This window comes from Tasmannia lanceolata, unplaced genomic scaffold (assembly GCF_043159265.1).
Source record: "Tasmannia lanceolata isolate RefF3 unplaced genomic scaffold, GAP_Taslan_0.1 ptg000002l, whole genome shotgun sequence".
NCBI classification, from domain to species: Eukaryota; Viridiplantae; Streptophyta; class Magnoliopsida; order Canellales; family Winteraceae; genus Tasmannia; species Tasmannia lanceolata.
The window spans coordinates 59,150,001-59,167,267 of record NW_027518679.1 but is presented as its reverse complement, the minus strand read 5'-3'; the positions used below and the strand labels follow the sequence as shown (position 1 = coordinate 59,167,267).

Genomic DNA, 17,267 nt, shown 5'->3' with positions numbered 1-17,267 from the left:
GCTAATAAACATCTTTAGCTCAAAGTGGTTTACCTTAACTTGTTAACAACCAAAAAATGGATGGCAAAGGAGGTGGCGGTGTTGGTGGAGGAGGAGATTCAAGTAAAGGTGGTGGTGGGGGAGGAGGTGGAAATTCGGAAAAAGGTGGGGTTGGTTCTGGAAAATCTGGTGGAGGTGGTGGCCACAGCGATGCCATGAAAGCTCCAGGTGGGGATGGGAATATTTCGAGGTCAGGTTTTGAGAGCGACCCTAAAGGATACTTTGATGATCTGCATGCAGGAGGAAAGGGGAAGAACTAGAAGTTGGTGCTTGTCTTTGTTTAGGGCTTTTTTTATGAATTGAGTATGTTTGTATGGTCTCTATCTATGAAGTAGTAGTTAGGTTGTCTTCTTTTTTTCCCTCTTTGTTGCTTTTGTCATATGGTCTCTTGGGCTTTCTGGGGTTTATTGCTGTGTTTTGTTGTGTTTACTTCGTTTTTCTGTCTAATCTATATTAGATATATGCTCTCTCTCTCTCTCTCTCTCTCTCTCTCAATTTCTTACCCGTCTGGTGAGATCCTATCATTTTGATCAATGGAAAGAAAATTTCAATGGTTGAATTTTAATGTAAGGGCGTCTCACCAACAGGGGAGAACTTCGGGGCTTTGGGCAATGGACCAAGCATGGCTGGCCCAAGGACCTGAAAGCAGTACTATAAATGTGTTTCACATGTTTTGCATGTTGGACTTACATTTCTGGATGGGCATCGTAATAGTCCATAGTCCAAAAACCTCATGTGCTCGTGATGATCACAATGGTGGGTGTGAAACAACCAACAACTCCAAAAACTTAGGGAACTCTAAAAGCTTAAGAATTTAGAGAGTGCCCTATTCAATATTTTATACTTTTAACAGTGGGAAATTGTTAGGCTTTGATGGAACAGCTAGGACGCGCAAAGGCAAGAGCATCATTTCTAGGTACCGAAATACTCCTGCTCTAAAGCATGTCATGTGTAACAGTGCATGTAACCCACCTTGGGCTAGTGTTTGGGCTAACTTTAAACTTACTTGGGTTGGGTTTGTGTTGTGCTTGGGCAAGATTTTATAGGGTCCCCAGCTTACTCACCCCAAAAAAAAAAGATTTTATTGGGTGTACGCTGGTTAAGTGGCCCACTTAGTAGGATGGTCCAAACCTCTCATTTCTTGGGTCACAACATAAATAGGATGTACCCCTAAAACATTGCCATTGGATGATCCTAACCCTCCAACCAATAGAGATTTCCATTATGTGCAGTCACTATGAATGATAATCTCCCCCCCTCCCCCGCTCCCCCCCCCTCTCAGTTTTAAAGGCAAAGAAAAACTTTAAAGGGGGTGAATTTATCCCCAAGCATTGTACTATTCTCACAGAAACCGTTCTAGGAATTGTAATAACCCTTTGACAGCTCTTTAAAATGCTAAATGACAAGATGGGTTAGCAAAAATATCAAAATATGATTGTCCTGATATTATTTCCCTTCTACGAAGGGCGCTGATAAATTCTCACCCCCTGGACGAGGCATTCGCTTTCCTTTAACGCTTCTCTGAACATAAAGCGTTAGATAGGTTGTGCCCAAAGAATCATTTTGATAGGACAATCCTAGCCCTCCGAACTGCCCATTATGGAAACCTCTAGAGATCAGAGGGTTGGAATATGCTATGGAAATGATTTTTTGGGCACAGACTATTTACGAATTGTTGCCCATCAAATGGACAGTTTGGATCATCCTATGGTGTGGCCCGTACAATACTCTTTGAAAAATACTTGACTATACGAGCTTACACCATATAAAATCTCGGTTTGGACAGGCCATCTTCTTTATGAAAAATAAAACTCATCCCATATTTGTAAGGAAATGATCCTGACCATTCAATTTATGACCTCCATTTTGGGTAGTAAGGTAACGAAAACTCGAATATAACAAAAGGTCTAGGCCCATCCTATGGCCCACATCTTTGGGGTACCTACAGGTGGGGCCTAAGAATAAATGGTTTAGGTCATCAATTCATGTGGACCATGCTTAGCCATTTACCACATAAAAACTCCAAATCAGATTATTAAGATTGTCTCGCAAGATTGCCTGTCCAAAACAGTAAGATTGCCTGCTTAATGGAGAGGTTGTTACCAAGTTTGAGTAAAATGGTGTGAGAAACACCTGATTTCAATTCTAAACTTACGTAGAGGTCAAAAATCAAGGATCCTTTTATTTCTCTAGGAACCTTTGTGCCCAGGACAAGAACATTTATAGATAATTAGGTTTACCTCTGGAAATATCATGAAAGAAATTTTGCCTGCAATGCTACAACAGAGGGCAGTGCATACCAATCATAAATTAAAAGTTCTTCAATATCTTCTCTTCGGAAACTCCATCTGCAACGAGAATAGACGTAACATCCTGCCAAAATGCAAATAGTATCAACATCCAACATCAGATTTCCATAAACACAGAAAGGAGGCATTTGTAGTGGCTAAAAAGAAACCTTATATTTGTATCATTGACTACTTCACTTGGGTCAATTTGGACCGTAGACATTTTCTGGAAAAGTCTTTCCAAACTTCTCCAGAAAATTCCACCTTTTTCCATCGTTTGACTATACATTTTTTCATGGTTTTGTTTAATCATACATGAAATAATAAATAAATAGAACCAGTGTGCTTCAAATTTCAATCAAAGGGACCTTCAGTTTACGATGATATCCAGCAAAATCATTTCCCTCTAAATCGTGGAATTTCCATTGCAATCTGTGATAAACCTTACTTAAAATCTCCATTGAATTTGATAGATCATAAAGATGCTAAAAAGATAGAAAGGGACAATGGGAGAAATCCTCCCTTGCCTCCCCTCCCCTCCCACACCCACACTACGAATTTGCCAATTATGAGTTGGGCGCTTTAACTATTCAGCCATGGATGCTTAACAGGGATTATCGTACACTGCGAGTAAACAAATTCTAATTGACACCCACACAAAATCTAGCACGATCCACCTAGACATGTTAAGCATTTTTACTAAGCGATGATGATGATCGATAGGAAGCCCCTTGGTGAAGACATTTGTGATTTATTCATAACTTATAATATAGCAAGGAAATACTTCACCACTCCCAACTTTCTCATGAATAAAGTGGTAGTCGATCTCAATATGTATATGTTTTGTCCCTACATGAAAAACTAGGTTTTGTGATAATTTGATGGCACTTTGATTGTCACAAAACAACACATGAGTGTCTGGCCAAAGGAAGAGCTCTGCCATAAGATGTCTCAGCCATGTAAGTTCCACATAAGTCGTGGCCATCACCCGATACTCGAATTTGCACTTGATCGGGCCACTGTCTTTTGCTTCTTGTTGCTCCAAGGGATCAGATTAGACATTCATTCATCAATACACTACCCTACAACAAATCTCCGCATGTCAGTATCTCCACCTCAATCTGCATTCGAGTAATCATATCTGCAACTCTTCTGCCTAGGCTGAATTTATAAATAAGTCTATGGTCTCTTGTCCCTCTAAGGTATCTCAAAATACTTTTCATTGCATGTAACTTTTCTTCTCCAGAGGGGTGCAAATGCTAAAAAGCTAGATTTATAGCATAGAAGATATCTGGCCAGGTGAACATAAGATATTGCAAGGTCATTAACATAATTCCAAAAGCATGGAATCCTTAAATTTCGTTCCTTCTCTATCACTAATTTTTTTTGTTTTAAGTAATAGGAGTATCCACAAGCTTGCTGTTCGTCATGCAAAAACCTATCAAGTAAATCAAGTGTGTGTTTTCATTAAGAAAAGTGCACTCCATCTTTGGTTCTTTCCACTTCTACTCCAAGGAAAGAATGACGAAGTCCCAGATCGTCCATGTCAAAGGAATCTTTCAAGTTGTTTTTGAGTTCCTAAAAATGTCAGCACTATCACTTCCTATGATGATGATATCATCAATACCAAAACTAAAACAATCCATGACCGGGTATAATTAACAAGCAACGAGTCATCCCGTATACTTTTCTTGTATATTATTCACTTGTCTGAGTGCCCAATGTAGTTTGTCAAACACACTCTAGGAGCCGACTTGAGCCCGTGAATAGACATCTTTAGTGTGCATACATAGTTATATTTATTTGAAACTTCAAAGTCTTCCGGTTGTTCCATGTAGACCTCCTCCTTAAGAGAACCGTGAAGAAATGCATTCTTCACATATATTTAACTAAGAGTCCATCCAAAGATGTTGGTCAAGTCTAGGATGAATCTTAATATGGTGCTCTTGAGACTCGACTAAACAGTTGTATGTTTCATCGTAGTCAAAATCATATCTCTTATTATATCCTTTGGCAACTAGTCGCACTTTATGCCTGTCAATGGTTCCATTTGGCTTCTATTTGACTTTGTAAACCCATTCGCAACCTACAATATTCCTGCCTGCAAGTCTCTTCACTGTTTCCGACAGTACCATTTCCATGAAGGGCGCTAATTTCCTCCTCCATACTTCCTATTTGACTGTCTTTAGATTTAGCCTCTATAAATGTCACATGTTCATCAACCTCTCAGACAACCTATGTTACTAGCACTTGTCCTTATTTTGATGAGCATAGTGCTTTACATATAGTTGTATTGGCATGTGTAGGAGGTGCCAATTGTAATGTGGATGCCAGTTTGACAACCATGCGCTTATTCTCCCCCTTAAGCACGTCTAATGATTGGTTGATCATAAAAGTGAACTCATCAAACAAGACACAACGTGAGATTGAAACTGTTGATGCAAGTTGGGAACAGCACCTATATAACTTATGCTGATCACTGTCCATACCCACAAGTAGATATGTCAATGATAGTTGTCTAAGAGGGGTCGTCAGGAGCAAGTTAATGAGATGAATTGTTGTATGGAAGGATTCAGTCCATAAATATTTTGGTGTGCCAAAGTGAAATAACATGGACAGTCTAGCCTTTGTGATGTGACCATACTTCCTTTTTGATACTCCATTTTGAGATGGAGTATGTGGGCAAGAAAATGTACGATGCATACCATGTTCTAACCAGAAGTCTCTAAATACTTGTAATGTGCACTCACTACTCCCCATCGCTTGCAAGCACCAAAATGTTGGGAAAAGGAGCGTGAGTGCGAATAAACATGGAAAGAATATCATATTTATTTTTAGAAATTAAATCCACGTAGAGCAAAAATGGTCATCCACAAAAATAACATACAAACGAGGTCCAGATCGAAAAGCAAAAAGGGCTGGACTCAGACCTCATAATTAATTAACTAAAATGGAACAGATTTAATATTATGACTGGGAAATGAAATTTCGTTGTGTTTACCGAGCCTAAAATTATGACACACATAAGACCTGGTATTCCTATTACGGAAACCCTATATTCCTATGGTTAGAGAAGAAAAACTCAATGATTTTGAAGATATTGGACAAAAAAAAATAGGGCTTGGAAACATGATTGAAGAAGCAAAATGCACAAATTTAGGATCTGATTTTATGCAGGGAAAGAAATAATACGAGTACGAAGAGAAGAGAATGAAACAATACAAAAGATGAAAGGTGGTGGTTGGGGGGGAGGAAATGCCTTGATTGTGACATAGGTCCTTGGATCTTGATCTTCTTGATCTCAAGATTGATACCACGTAAAATTTTCCATGAATATGATAGATCATAAAGATAGTGAACAGGTACAAGGGACAAATCATGAATTTAAATGTTGGATAAGGCTAGGAGTGGTGGATTAATTAAGAGCTCAATCACACAAGATTCGAGATAACTAGATAAGCAATTTACAATATGCAGATGATACTCATCTCTCAAGTTCTGACAATGTACAGAGATTCATAATCTTAAAGCATCTCTTAGATTCTATAAGACAGTCACAAGGCAAAGAATTTATTCTCCCAGTCTGCGGTGATGGGTCTCGAAGATACTGGCACCCCCAAGGTGCTTGCTTCCAGTTGGGTGAGTTTTGATAAGATTCTCACAGTTGATAACCTGGGGAATCGGAATTAGGTAATTATTAATATCAGATTATGAGTTGACCACCAGCAAATTGGCCAATCGTCTTTTGCTTCATTGTAGCTTTCTGGGTAAAGTATGGAGCTCTACTTTCTCTTGTTTTGTGTGAACAGGATAATCATTGAGCATATTGGGGCCTTTTTTCGATGCTTGGGATTTCACTCCATGGCATGGTCTCAATGTGGTAACATTGTGTCCACCCTTCGGCCTTTACTATCGATGCTATGGTGTATTTGGTTTGAAAAAAGAGAAATAGCAGGATCTTCAAAGGTTTATTTAAGTTGGTGAGGATATTGTGTTGGGTCATTTTCTCTACAATTATTAGGTAGACAATGGAAGTGAAGGAGTTTCAATGGATTTCAAAGTCCTTGTTGAGACATTTTTGGGGTGTGTTCTTTTCCATTGAAGGGGCCTCCTCGACCATAGTTCCCGAGCTAAACTTTGATGATTCTAGTTTTGGGGTTCCATGTCTTGGGGGTATTGGAGAGATTCATCATGGGCATGATAATGGAATAATGTGTGTTTCAGGGCCAATGGGGGGAAGAATTCCAACGAGGCAGAAGTACTTGCTCATAAAACAGACATTCTTTGTGTGGAGAGATCTTTCGAGACATTCTTCATGTGGAAAGAGATCTTTCGAATTCTACAGTGGTTGAGAGGGATTCCATGAGTTTTATTTGTTGGGTCAGAGAGCAGAAGCGTGTCGTGGTGTTTTGCGGATGCTATGGAGAAGAGATTTGACCACATTGAAAGACATGTTGTTGCTTTTTAGCATATCTCTAGGTCGGCCAACGGTGAGGTAGTAGAGTTGGCTCACTGTGGGGTGACTAGGCCCTCATTGGTTGTGAGGGATAGCATCCCATTCGAGGATCATGGTTAATGGGTTTCTGTTATTGTGATGTATTTTCTCTTTCTTTTAGCTTAAACCATCATAGCCGTAGCTATGGCCGCTCTTTGCTGATGGCTCTTTTTTGACATATTTATAGTATCATTAAAAAAAGACTCAAGCCTAATAGTTAATATAGTTTGAAACTTTGAATGGCTTTACGTGGTACACAATTTGTCAAAAGCAGTCGCCTAAGCAGTAGGCAGTGGCCTCAGTACCAGTCAAGATCTGTCACCTAGCCAAGATCCTCCTAGGTGTCCTATCCTAAACAATTGCCAACAAATTCTCACAACTAGGGGCAGAAAAAAGAGTAATTACTATTATACCTTCCAAGAATATTTGGTGAATGATATGGAAAAAAATGAGTTGAAACTACATAAATGTTCATTTTACAAAAACTAAACATATCCATTTGTATAGATATAGAAATGCTAAATATGAGTTTGCCCTTTTATATGCTAAAAAATTGGTTTTTGTTAGGCTTCCACCCTAGATGACCGTGTTAGAGATTTGTTTCTCCACACTTGTTCTTATATTCATTGCTCTGGTTTTAAGGGTATTTTTTTCTTATTCCACATTTCATCTCAAGTGGAGTAGTTTTGGCTATGTTCATAGTGTATCTAAAGTAGGGCCGTTTATGTCATCTGTCACCTCTATGAATTGAATTTAGTTGGTTGACCGACCAAAAAGGAACTAAGATAGAAATCCGTGCTAACTTTCATTATATCAAGAGCACATCGCAAGGGGCTCTAGGGTCTTGTTTTGCAGCAACATTCGGCTCCCTCAAAGTTTAAGTTTGAAGAGCTTTACAAAGTTACGTAGCAATCACAAGGGAATATTATAAGTCCTGTAGTAATTATCTGTCAATAACAAACCAACAAAGCTATTGACTGTTAAGTTCATAGCAGTAGAGAACTTCAACATCTTGGACTAACCACAAGGCTAGGCATGTAAACCCACTTTTGAAATTAGTGTTCAAGTCCCATTGACAAACATATAAAACCAAATGTAAACCTGACGTCATAAACAGATCCCAGGCCTGATGTAGGGAAATCTATCACTAGCATTATATCTACAAACAAATTAAAGCAAAAAAAGACACAAACCTCAGTCATTCCTTTGTGCCCACAGAGCACCGCACCAGTTGACAAAGGGTTGAGTATTTGCTTGACCCTAGAAAAAGCAGCCTGTGAAAAACCATAATCCATGTCAAGCAGTAGGGCAGAAAAAGCAAGAATAAGATTGCCAATTAACAAGTTAAAATATGTTTGTAAATTAAAAGATTAAAAACATTACCTGTACGTAGCCACGTTCACCTTTCCATATATCATCTGGTTGTGATAACACAGGTATAATTTTAACACCAGAAGATTCCCAATCCTCGAACCTATCCTACAGGCAGAGAAAGGAGTACAAAGAGACAATTCATTTTTATTTTATATGGCTTGCTGAATTAAGTCAAGATTTGAGAAAGTAAAATTGAAATATAGTGAATACCATATGTCAAACCTGATAGGCCATTCTCTGAAGGTTTCTAGCCCCATAATAAAGCCATACATCTGATCTCTTTTGGGCACTGAAACCTGACTCGATAAGGGACCGAATTGGACTGTCACAAGAAATTACAAGCAAATAAAATACTATTAAAGGATAAAACACTGTACATGTTCTACAGGTAGAATTGTAGCGTGTTAAAAATTGTAACATTCGAAGCAAATCTGCTTGACATTTTGAAATACCACTAGATAATAAAGAAAAGGAGTTTTAGATAATGAAGAATGTGTGGAAGTAGCTTAACAGAACCAAGAAACTGGGAATGTTGACAACTCACCCCTCTGTATTGCAAAGAAGAGTTCGCTGCCTGGAAGTGCCGAAAAATTTTAAAGGTAACATTTTAGCACCCAAGAAGAACTTGGGATCAAAAAAGAATACCAACAAATCGCTAGGCAAATATTGCAACAAAATAAAGATATTCAACTGCTCAAAAAAAAAAAGAAATTCACAAACAGACTCAAGATTTTTTAAGAAACCATTCTACATTGAGCATTCAGTTGCAAAAGAAGAAACACAGTAGAAACACCTTGATTATGATTTTTTTTTAGTTGCTCTAAATTGGAATTGAACCCACAACCTCAATGCTGTGAACTTTATTTCTAAACCACTTCGGCACAAAGTCCAGCTCTTTACAGACAAACATTTATCTTCTCTCTAAAAGAGGCTATTATCAAGTAAACAGCTCATTATCTCCACATTGGAAAAGCTCCTCAAGCTAACTGCTGAACCTCGAGAGTGTGTCTTCACACTCCTACCATCCATGACAATGAGAGACTAGCCCAGATTGGATCAGAAGAAGTGCCTCTGATAGGGGTAAGGACGATCATTACTAAGCCAATCAGTACTAACTAAGCCTACATTCAGGTTTAAGCGGTCTCCATTTTCATTTTTTGAGGTTTACAATTTGACAAGTTTGGAAGTTCGGAAGTTACGTATATTAGATGTAATGTCTGGTGTGATCCTAATTACCAAATTACAAACATTGGAAGTAGAAGATCAGGGCTGGAAGCCTGGACTATACTTTTATGCTGAAAGCATCTACTCAAAACGAAGTGGTTGGAGTGTCCCAATATTGGAGAACAGTCAGGAGACATGGAATATTTTACGCATTGTTATTCTCATATTCATGCTATGTGAAGCTACAGTAGTTAGAGAACCAGAGCTGCCTCTCCAAGATATCATGTTGATCTTATATTTTTCAGGAAAGTTAAAAAGACATTCAGAGCAAGATATTGCAATAGAGTGTGGAATCTAATGGTTAGTTTGGGAACACAGCCCAACTGCATTATAGGTGCAATTTGTGTGTAAACTGCAATCTGAAAGGGCTTGTTAGACCGAAACTGTGTCTCACATATAATCCAGGTTCCTTTTTTTTTTCTGAGGAATCCAGGTTCTTTACCTATCATTGCTCTCTCCTACATCCGTATTGAATAACCACAACAAAAACCCATTAAACTAAAACATAACAGATATTATAAATCAGTATATGTCTACCAAATTAACTACAATAAAGTTTCTCCACCTCGTAACAATAATAATAGAGAGGATAATCACGAATAAACTTAGTGCCCATTTGGATACTTCATATTTTGAATTTGGATTTGGAATTGGAATTGAGTTTTGAATACAAAATGAATAGATCGGCCAGCTCATGTCGAGGGAGAGAGAGAGGGAAGGGGGTACTTCCAACTGGAGGGGAGAGGTTGAGGAGCAAAGAGGGTGAAGGAAACTGCCAGATCTGTGGATTTCTAATTACTTATTTCCACAGCATATTTGGAAATCTGATTTTTTTTCACTGTCAAGTCACTGAATTGGAAATAAAGGATTTGATCCGGATCCAAACCACAACACAAAAAGAGCTGCAAATGTGAGAAATCCAAATCACAATCTTCTCGGCATCCAAACGGCCCTTAATTATTTTCCAAAGAAACAAAAGAAACCCAATAGAATTCTGGGTGCAATTTGTCTGTGAGCTTTAATCTGAAGAAAAGGCTTGGGGGTCTCACAAATACAAATTATTATTCCATCTTACTTCATTATCTAATTATACCACAATAGAAAACCATCTAACTAAAACATAACCCACATCATAAAATCAGTAACTACACACAATTTTACCACATCAGCAATAAATTAGGCTTCTCCACCTCATACCAACAAACCCAAAAACGCAATTGACTAAACAAAATTAAATCTTTTCCAACAAACCAACAGAAACCAAGACAAATTCCAATCAAGTATACCTGATTCCAGATCCAGTGGCGAAAATGAGCACCGTCTGAAAATTCTTCGGCGGATTGATCTGGTCAACATCAAACCCTCTACCCATAACCTGACTCAACTCAACCACATCCCCTATCCGGAGACCGCAGAGAAGCTCGGCCGTAGAACTGGGGACGGTCTTGACGAGGAATTCGAAGACGCCGTCAGAGACGGCGAGAGAAGGAGGAGAGGCGATAGCGAGGAAGGCGGGTTTGGCAGAATCGGGAAGACGGAGCTGGAGATATTGGCCGGGGCGAGTATGGGAGAAAGCGAGATCGGGGTTTTCAGAGACGTCGATGGTGACGTGGAAGAGGGATTCAGCGGCTGGTTGAATCAGACGGAGAGGGGCTTGAGTCCAGACAGTGGAGTCTTGCCGAACGGCGGCGGCGGCGTAGATGGGGCGGTGGCGTAAGTTGAGGGGGCGTAGGTTAAGGTGGCGCAGGATAGACATGGGGGAGGGGTGGTCGTGGAGGAGGGAGGCATGAGGAGGGGGGGAGAGGAAGAAGTGAGAAGGGTAGAGAGTAGCGATGGACATTTTTGATGGAGAGTGTTTTTTAGGGGAGGCGGGCGGTCAGGTCCGTGGTCGTCGGACTAAAGGAGCTTAGACGAGGAATGGTGTGCAAGGGTCGGGCATGGGGTCGTGCCGAGAGGGAGGGGGGGGGGGGGGGGGGGGACCGCACGTGCGAACCATTTGGGTCCAATGATAGCACGTGTACAGTTGGAGTATGAATATCTTATATTGTTCCGTTGAGTTCAGGAATTGAAAATGGTTTGGTAGCCTGGACAATCACCTCAATCGGTAGCCCTTATGATTTCTACTATTCATGCTTTGGTGCACCAATTTTATTCTGGCTTGGTCACTCATGACTAGACCTGGCAAAAAGTGACCCGGACCCGCGGGTCCACCCGGCCCGCACGTAAATTTACGGGTCCGGGTCACCTGTTGGTGACCCGTTAGAAATTGACCCGCGGGTCCACCCGGCCCGTCAAAAGTGGGCCGGGTCGGGTGGACCCGCGGGTGCCCGCGGGTGCCCGTAAAAAAGTGCAAAAGACGGTTTTTTTACTTTTTTCCGTAGTTTTCTCGGTAATTGTCATATTTTATATGTAATTTTTTTACTTTTGACCTTTTTACGGTAATTTTTCATTTCAAACTTAGAAATTCTGAGAATATTTCAAAAATCCGTAATGATTACTTCTCTTTATTCTTTTGTTGCTAGCAACCTTTGCCCCAGACCGTACTTCACCCAATCTTTGCAGCAAAGGAGGGGCTACAAGCCGAAAAATAGCCCAGGAGAAGGTGGCTAGCAAATCCCTAAATAAATAAAAAACTCTTAAAAAATACGTCAAAAATCCGGGTGACCCGCGGGTCGACCCGGCCCGTACGGGCCGGGTGCGGGTCCAATGTCAATGACCCGTAGAATTTTCCGGGTCACTTTGACCCGGCCCGTTTGACCCGGACCCGTACGGGCCGGGTCAAATCCGGCCCGGCCCGCCCGTTTGCCAGGTCTACTCATGACAAACAACTTGCCATATAGGGGTAGGAAGCTATGATTTATTTCATCGGACTTGCTATCCTCTGTTCAAATCGACCTTTGTTAGATAAAAACATTATCATGTATTAAAAAAACAAGAATATACCGGAACCTTTGTTCTTCGCTATTGTGCTAACATATTAAGAAAGTGAAAATTTTAATCTTTGAGGGCGGGCTACAATGCATTGGATGCACTGTCTGAACCATAAGATTAGTAGGCTACATGGTTAATTCGAAGGGCAAGAGTGCCTAGCCTGGTGAATTGTGATGTGCTTAATAATTTGTGCAATTTAGGCATTCCATTGCGCGGAACAACTGGCTCACTGCGGCTAGACTACAAGCAATTTTAGTCCGAGGAGCATATAATCCTACTCCTTGAACATCTTTCATGCAATTTTCAAGGCAAGAGAAGAAGAATCAACTAAAAAGCAAGGAATTAAGAAAAGAGACCTGCAAAGACAGCCAAAAGATCAAGAGCACACATTGAATGGCTGTTCTGGTAATTTATGTCCGCGCATTTTTCGCTTTATTTGGCTTAAAAAGGGGACCTCCCAGAGCAGAGACCCTAGCTCATTCAGTCTAACCTACCACAATCCTGTGATGAATAAAATGGAAAGCGGAAAGCCAAATGCTGCTGACCACAAAAAAGTTTGCATACAGGCATTGGCCCATATCAATCAAATTATTGAATTACGAGAGAACAGACTTAAGAAGAGGACTCCTTGGCAATCTTCTCGGCCTTGGCCAGCACCTCTTCAATTCCTCCCACCATGTAAAATGACTGTTCGGGAAGATCATCGTATTTCCCATCCAAAACACCCTGTCAAACAGTCATAGATCATAACAGTATTAAAGCACCAAATAAGGTTGAACAATACCACTCCTTGAATTACTTAACAAAAAGAAACAGAAAAGCAAAAGCCGCCTTCAAGCAATGCAAACTTTAAAAGAAAATAAGGATGTGGATGGTAAACGTGATAAAACCAAATTTTAGAGCAATGTCCGTTTGACAATAGAGCTTACAAGAAAATAAGGATTTTTTTTAATAGTACAAGAAAATAAGGATGTGGACGATACACATGGTAAAATCAAATTTTAGAGCAATGCCCGCTTACCAATAGAGCTTGAACTAGTTCTAAGTTCTAACTCCGGGAGGCAAATCCTCGAGACACCCATCCAAATTACCAATTTATACGTATATGTAGACACCCTCATTTTGCTCCGCTTTAATCAACAAAGAAGTTAGTGTTTTCCTATCGGTTTTTTAGTGTTTTCTCTTTCTATGGCCGTTTCTTATATTATCTCGATCTTTTCGGTCAGTTCCACCACGTTTTTCATCTTTTCCAGCAAAGTGTTGAGAAAAAGTGTTCATGAGGTTCCGAATGAGAGGAGTTTTGTACGAATTTGGTGGCCTTACAATTGTGATTCAGGTTGAACAAGTGAGCCAACATAATTGTCGATTAGAAAAAGTTCAAATTTCAAGAGAGTTTTGGTCTTGTCTGAGCCTACCAATAATAAATTCTGAAAATTATTCTAGGGGAATTCGGTCACTTAAGTGGGACTCGTTCTTGATAATCATTAAATCTTATTGGAATCCGGCAAATACAAGTGGGCCCATTCACTGATCTTATTATCACATCAAGAGTTGGACATTAGAGAGAATAAAATTGAATAAAATCAATTCGTTTGGGGCGGTCACAAAGGTTTGGAAAATCGAAATTTTGAAGGAATAGTTGATCGGCGAGGTAATGGGGTCCACTATACATTTAGTGTTTATCATATTAGGTTGATCCGAACCATCTTGAAAATGATTTTTGAAGCTGTGGATCGTCAAATTGATGGTTGAGATTATTCTAATTAGAATTAATTTTGTGGCACAGCTAATTTGTAATATGGCCCATCCAATGGACAGTAAGAATCATCCCATGAAATTGATTTCGAGGAGGCACAACCCATTTATGGGAAGCTCACCAAATGGACGGTTTAGATCATCCAATGGGAGAGACTTAGGGGGCCCACATTATGAGTGATCCAAGCCAATCACTTGATAGCCAGTTATTTGAATGCTTCAGATCATCCCATAGAAGAGATTTTGGAGGGCGCAACCAACTTATATTTCAGCCCATCAATTGTACAGATCAAATCATCCCATAGACATGATTTAAGGGGCACATCTTATTTATATGATGGTCCATCAATTAGGTGGTTTGGATCAGCCTATAGAATTGATTAAGTGATCATAATTGATTTATGTTTTGGCCGAATAAAATGAACGGCTCGGATCAGCACATTGAAATGATTTAGGAGGACACAACCTGCTTATGTTGTGACCCATCAATTGGATGGTCTGGATCGTCATAGAGAAATGATTTAAGGGGGCATAATCCATATAGGCAGTGGCCTATTGCTTGGACGGTTTGGATCATACGGCAAATGATTTAAGAGAAGAAAAGTGTTGCTCGTACAACACTTCATGGAGGGGTATTTTAGTAAAGCTAAATATATATAAATTTTTTTTGAAAGAGTCCAAACGGTTGAGTCTTCCTCATACTTTATAAAAAGCATGTTAGGTTGAAAAGGTAGCATCTCTCTCTTTCCTTGTATGGGGCCCCACACGGTTTTTAATGTGGGAAAGGGTGTAGTGCTGTTTGTATTCTTAAAATAGCAATTTAAAAAAGGAATGCATGGTACTATCACCTTTGCTAAAAATAAACAATACGTTGATGGCACCCTCTCTCTACTATTTGGAAAGTAAAGAATGTTTTTAAAATAGAAGGAAGCTTTGATTTTTTGGACTCTTTCCAACTCTATCTACCCTTGATTAAGGCATGTACGTTATGCATAGACGAAATATTTTTTTTTTATTAGCAGACTTTCTATTGTATATTTTGGGAGGAATTCAAGGCAAATGGGAGGAAAATATATATGGATACCCGATTGCTCTCTAAAAGGGGGATTCAAATTTTTTTGTTCCTTAGAGGCTACATCGTTTCACTCTCTTGAATATAATATTCTCTCGTCTCCCACCTCTATTCCTACGTACAGTAGCACTCCCCTACTATCCTATCCGATCACAATAGACCTCCCTATCTCTTATTTGCTTAGGGAATTCTCTCTTTCTCCCCACTTGGAAGAATGGATCTACTCTTCTTTGTGGTTTTCTAGGCTCCTCACTACCAAACGTATAGCCTTCTCGATTATTAGTAGCCATTTCTCCTATTGATATTGGCCGACCTCTCCCATGCTTTGAAAGGAGATCGACATTCTTTCTCATTCCAATCATGAATCAAAACCCAGACATTAGAATCCCATCAGATTTGGTCTCTCTCCTATCTAATTCTCAACAGACCTCTTTCATCTCATCTCATCACTGAAACCTCCCATCTCATCTACTCGGAGTCTGAATTAATTTGGAGGGTTTCCCTAGGCGGCTATTCCACAATCCGTCAACCTGCTGGCCGTGCACTTTTACCTCTCTCTTGGTGGTGTTCAAGCGCTTACTTCCGTATCTCTCCCTGGGCCAAATCAGCTCCAAACCAAGTAAAATTGAGATTCTTCATCAAAGCGGTTCATCTCCTTCAACTTTGGGTTTTCTCTTGCGTATATAAGGGTGCGACAAAGCGTATATCTCGGATTTTACGCACCCTAGAGACAAGGAGCGCGATCAACGGTAGGTTTCTCTATTTTTATCATATCAAAGGTAGAAAAGCATGCTTAGGGTCGTTTCTTCTTTGTTTTCTTCATGATTTTCATAAAAGTTACCATGAATGATCTAATATGATTTTGGGTGGGTCAGTTTATTTGATAATCGATTTTGGTAAAAAAGGAATCATTATATGAGAAAATTGGGTGTTTAACTGATTTGGATGTCTAAGGCTTTTGAATCGTTTTTTACAAAGTGAGTGTTTAACTGATAGAATTCCAAGATAAGATCCCTACCGTGGATCATCTTCGCAATCGCCAGATGTGGATCATAGATCATTGCACTTTTTACGTGATGGATAGTGAATCAGTGGGCCATCTTTTTATTCATGGTTCGTATGCAAGGGAAGTATGATGTCGCATCCGGGATAATTTTCGGATATCCTGGATATTTCCTAGGCGTATAGAAGAGCTTTTGGATAGTCGGTTCTCAGTGCCTTGCCCCTCTAAAGGTAGAATTTTAGGAGAGCAGTGTCGTTAACCACATTGGGGTTTCTATGGAAGGAGGGAAATGCAGGTTATTCAAAAACTGTTCAAAATCCTCTCCTTTCACCTGCTGAAAGATCATATCTATGGTTATATCCTGTGTGAGGATTCTCCCTTCAAATATGGGAGAAAACAGATACAGAACAATTTCAGTGAAGCTAACTCTCTCAAGGGGTCACTCTGTTTACTGATAAGAAGGAATGAAGTATACCTGATTCCAGATCCAGTGGCGAAAATGAGCACCGTCTGAAAATTCTTCGGCGGGTTGATCTGGTCAACATCAAACCCTCTACCCATAACCTGACTCAACTCAACCACATCCCCTATCCGGAGACCGCAGAGAAGCTCGGCCGTAGAACTGGGGACGGTCTTGACGAGGAATTCGAAGACGCCGTCAGAGACGGCGAGAGAAGGAGGAGAGGCGATAGCGAGGAAGGCGGGTTTGGCAGAATCGGGAAGACGGAGCTGGAGATATTGGCCGGGGCGAGTATGGGAGAAAGCGATATCGGGGTTTTCAGAGACGTCGATGGTGACGTGGAAGAGGGATTCAGCGGCGGGTTGAATCAGACGGAGAGGGGCTTGAGTCCAGACAGTGGAGTCTTGCCGAACGGCGGCGGCGGCGTAAGATTGAGGGGGCGTAGGTTAAGGTGGCACATGATAGACATAGGGGAGGGGTGGTGGTGGAGGAGGGATGCATGGGGAGGGGAAGAGAGGAAGAAGTGATAAGGGTAGAGAGTAGCGAGGGACATTTTTGATGGAATAATAATAAGAGTGTTTTTTAGGGGAGGCGGGCGGTCAGGTCCCTGGTTGTCGGACTAAAGA

At 40.3% G+C, this 17,267-nt stretch overlaps 1 protein-coding gene across 1 annotated transcript; it reads right to left on the bottom strand.

Moving 5' to 3' along the window:
• Positions 1-2,197: 2,197 nt before the first annotated feature.
• On the bottom strand, positions 2,198-11,346 carry LOC143881759 (fruit protein pKIWI502-like). The gene is made up of 5 exons (XM_077385022.1): positions 10,707-11,346; positions 8,419-8,518; positions 8,206-8,301; positions 8,016-8,096; positions 2,198-2,412 (listed from the first exon to the last, which is right to left on the bottom strand). Exons 1-5 carry the CDS (start codon positions 11,258-11,260, stop codon positions 2,350-2,352), a joined length of 894 nt encoding a protein of 297 aa, XP_077241137.1. The 5' UTR covers positions 11,261-11,346; the 3' UTR covers positions 2,198-2,349.
• Between the last annotated feature and the right edge of the window lie 5,921 nt (positions 11,347-17,267).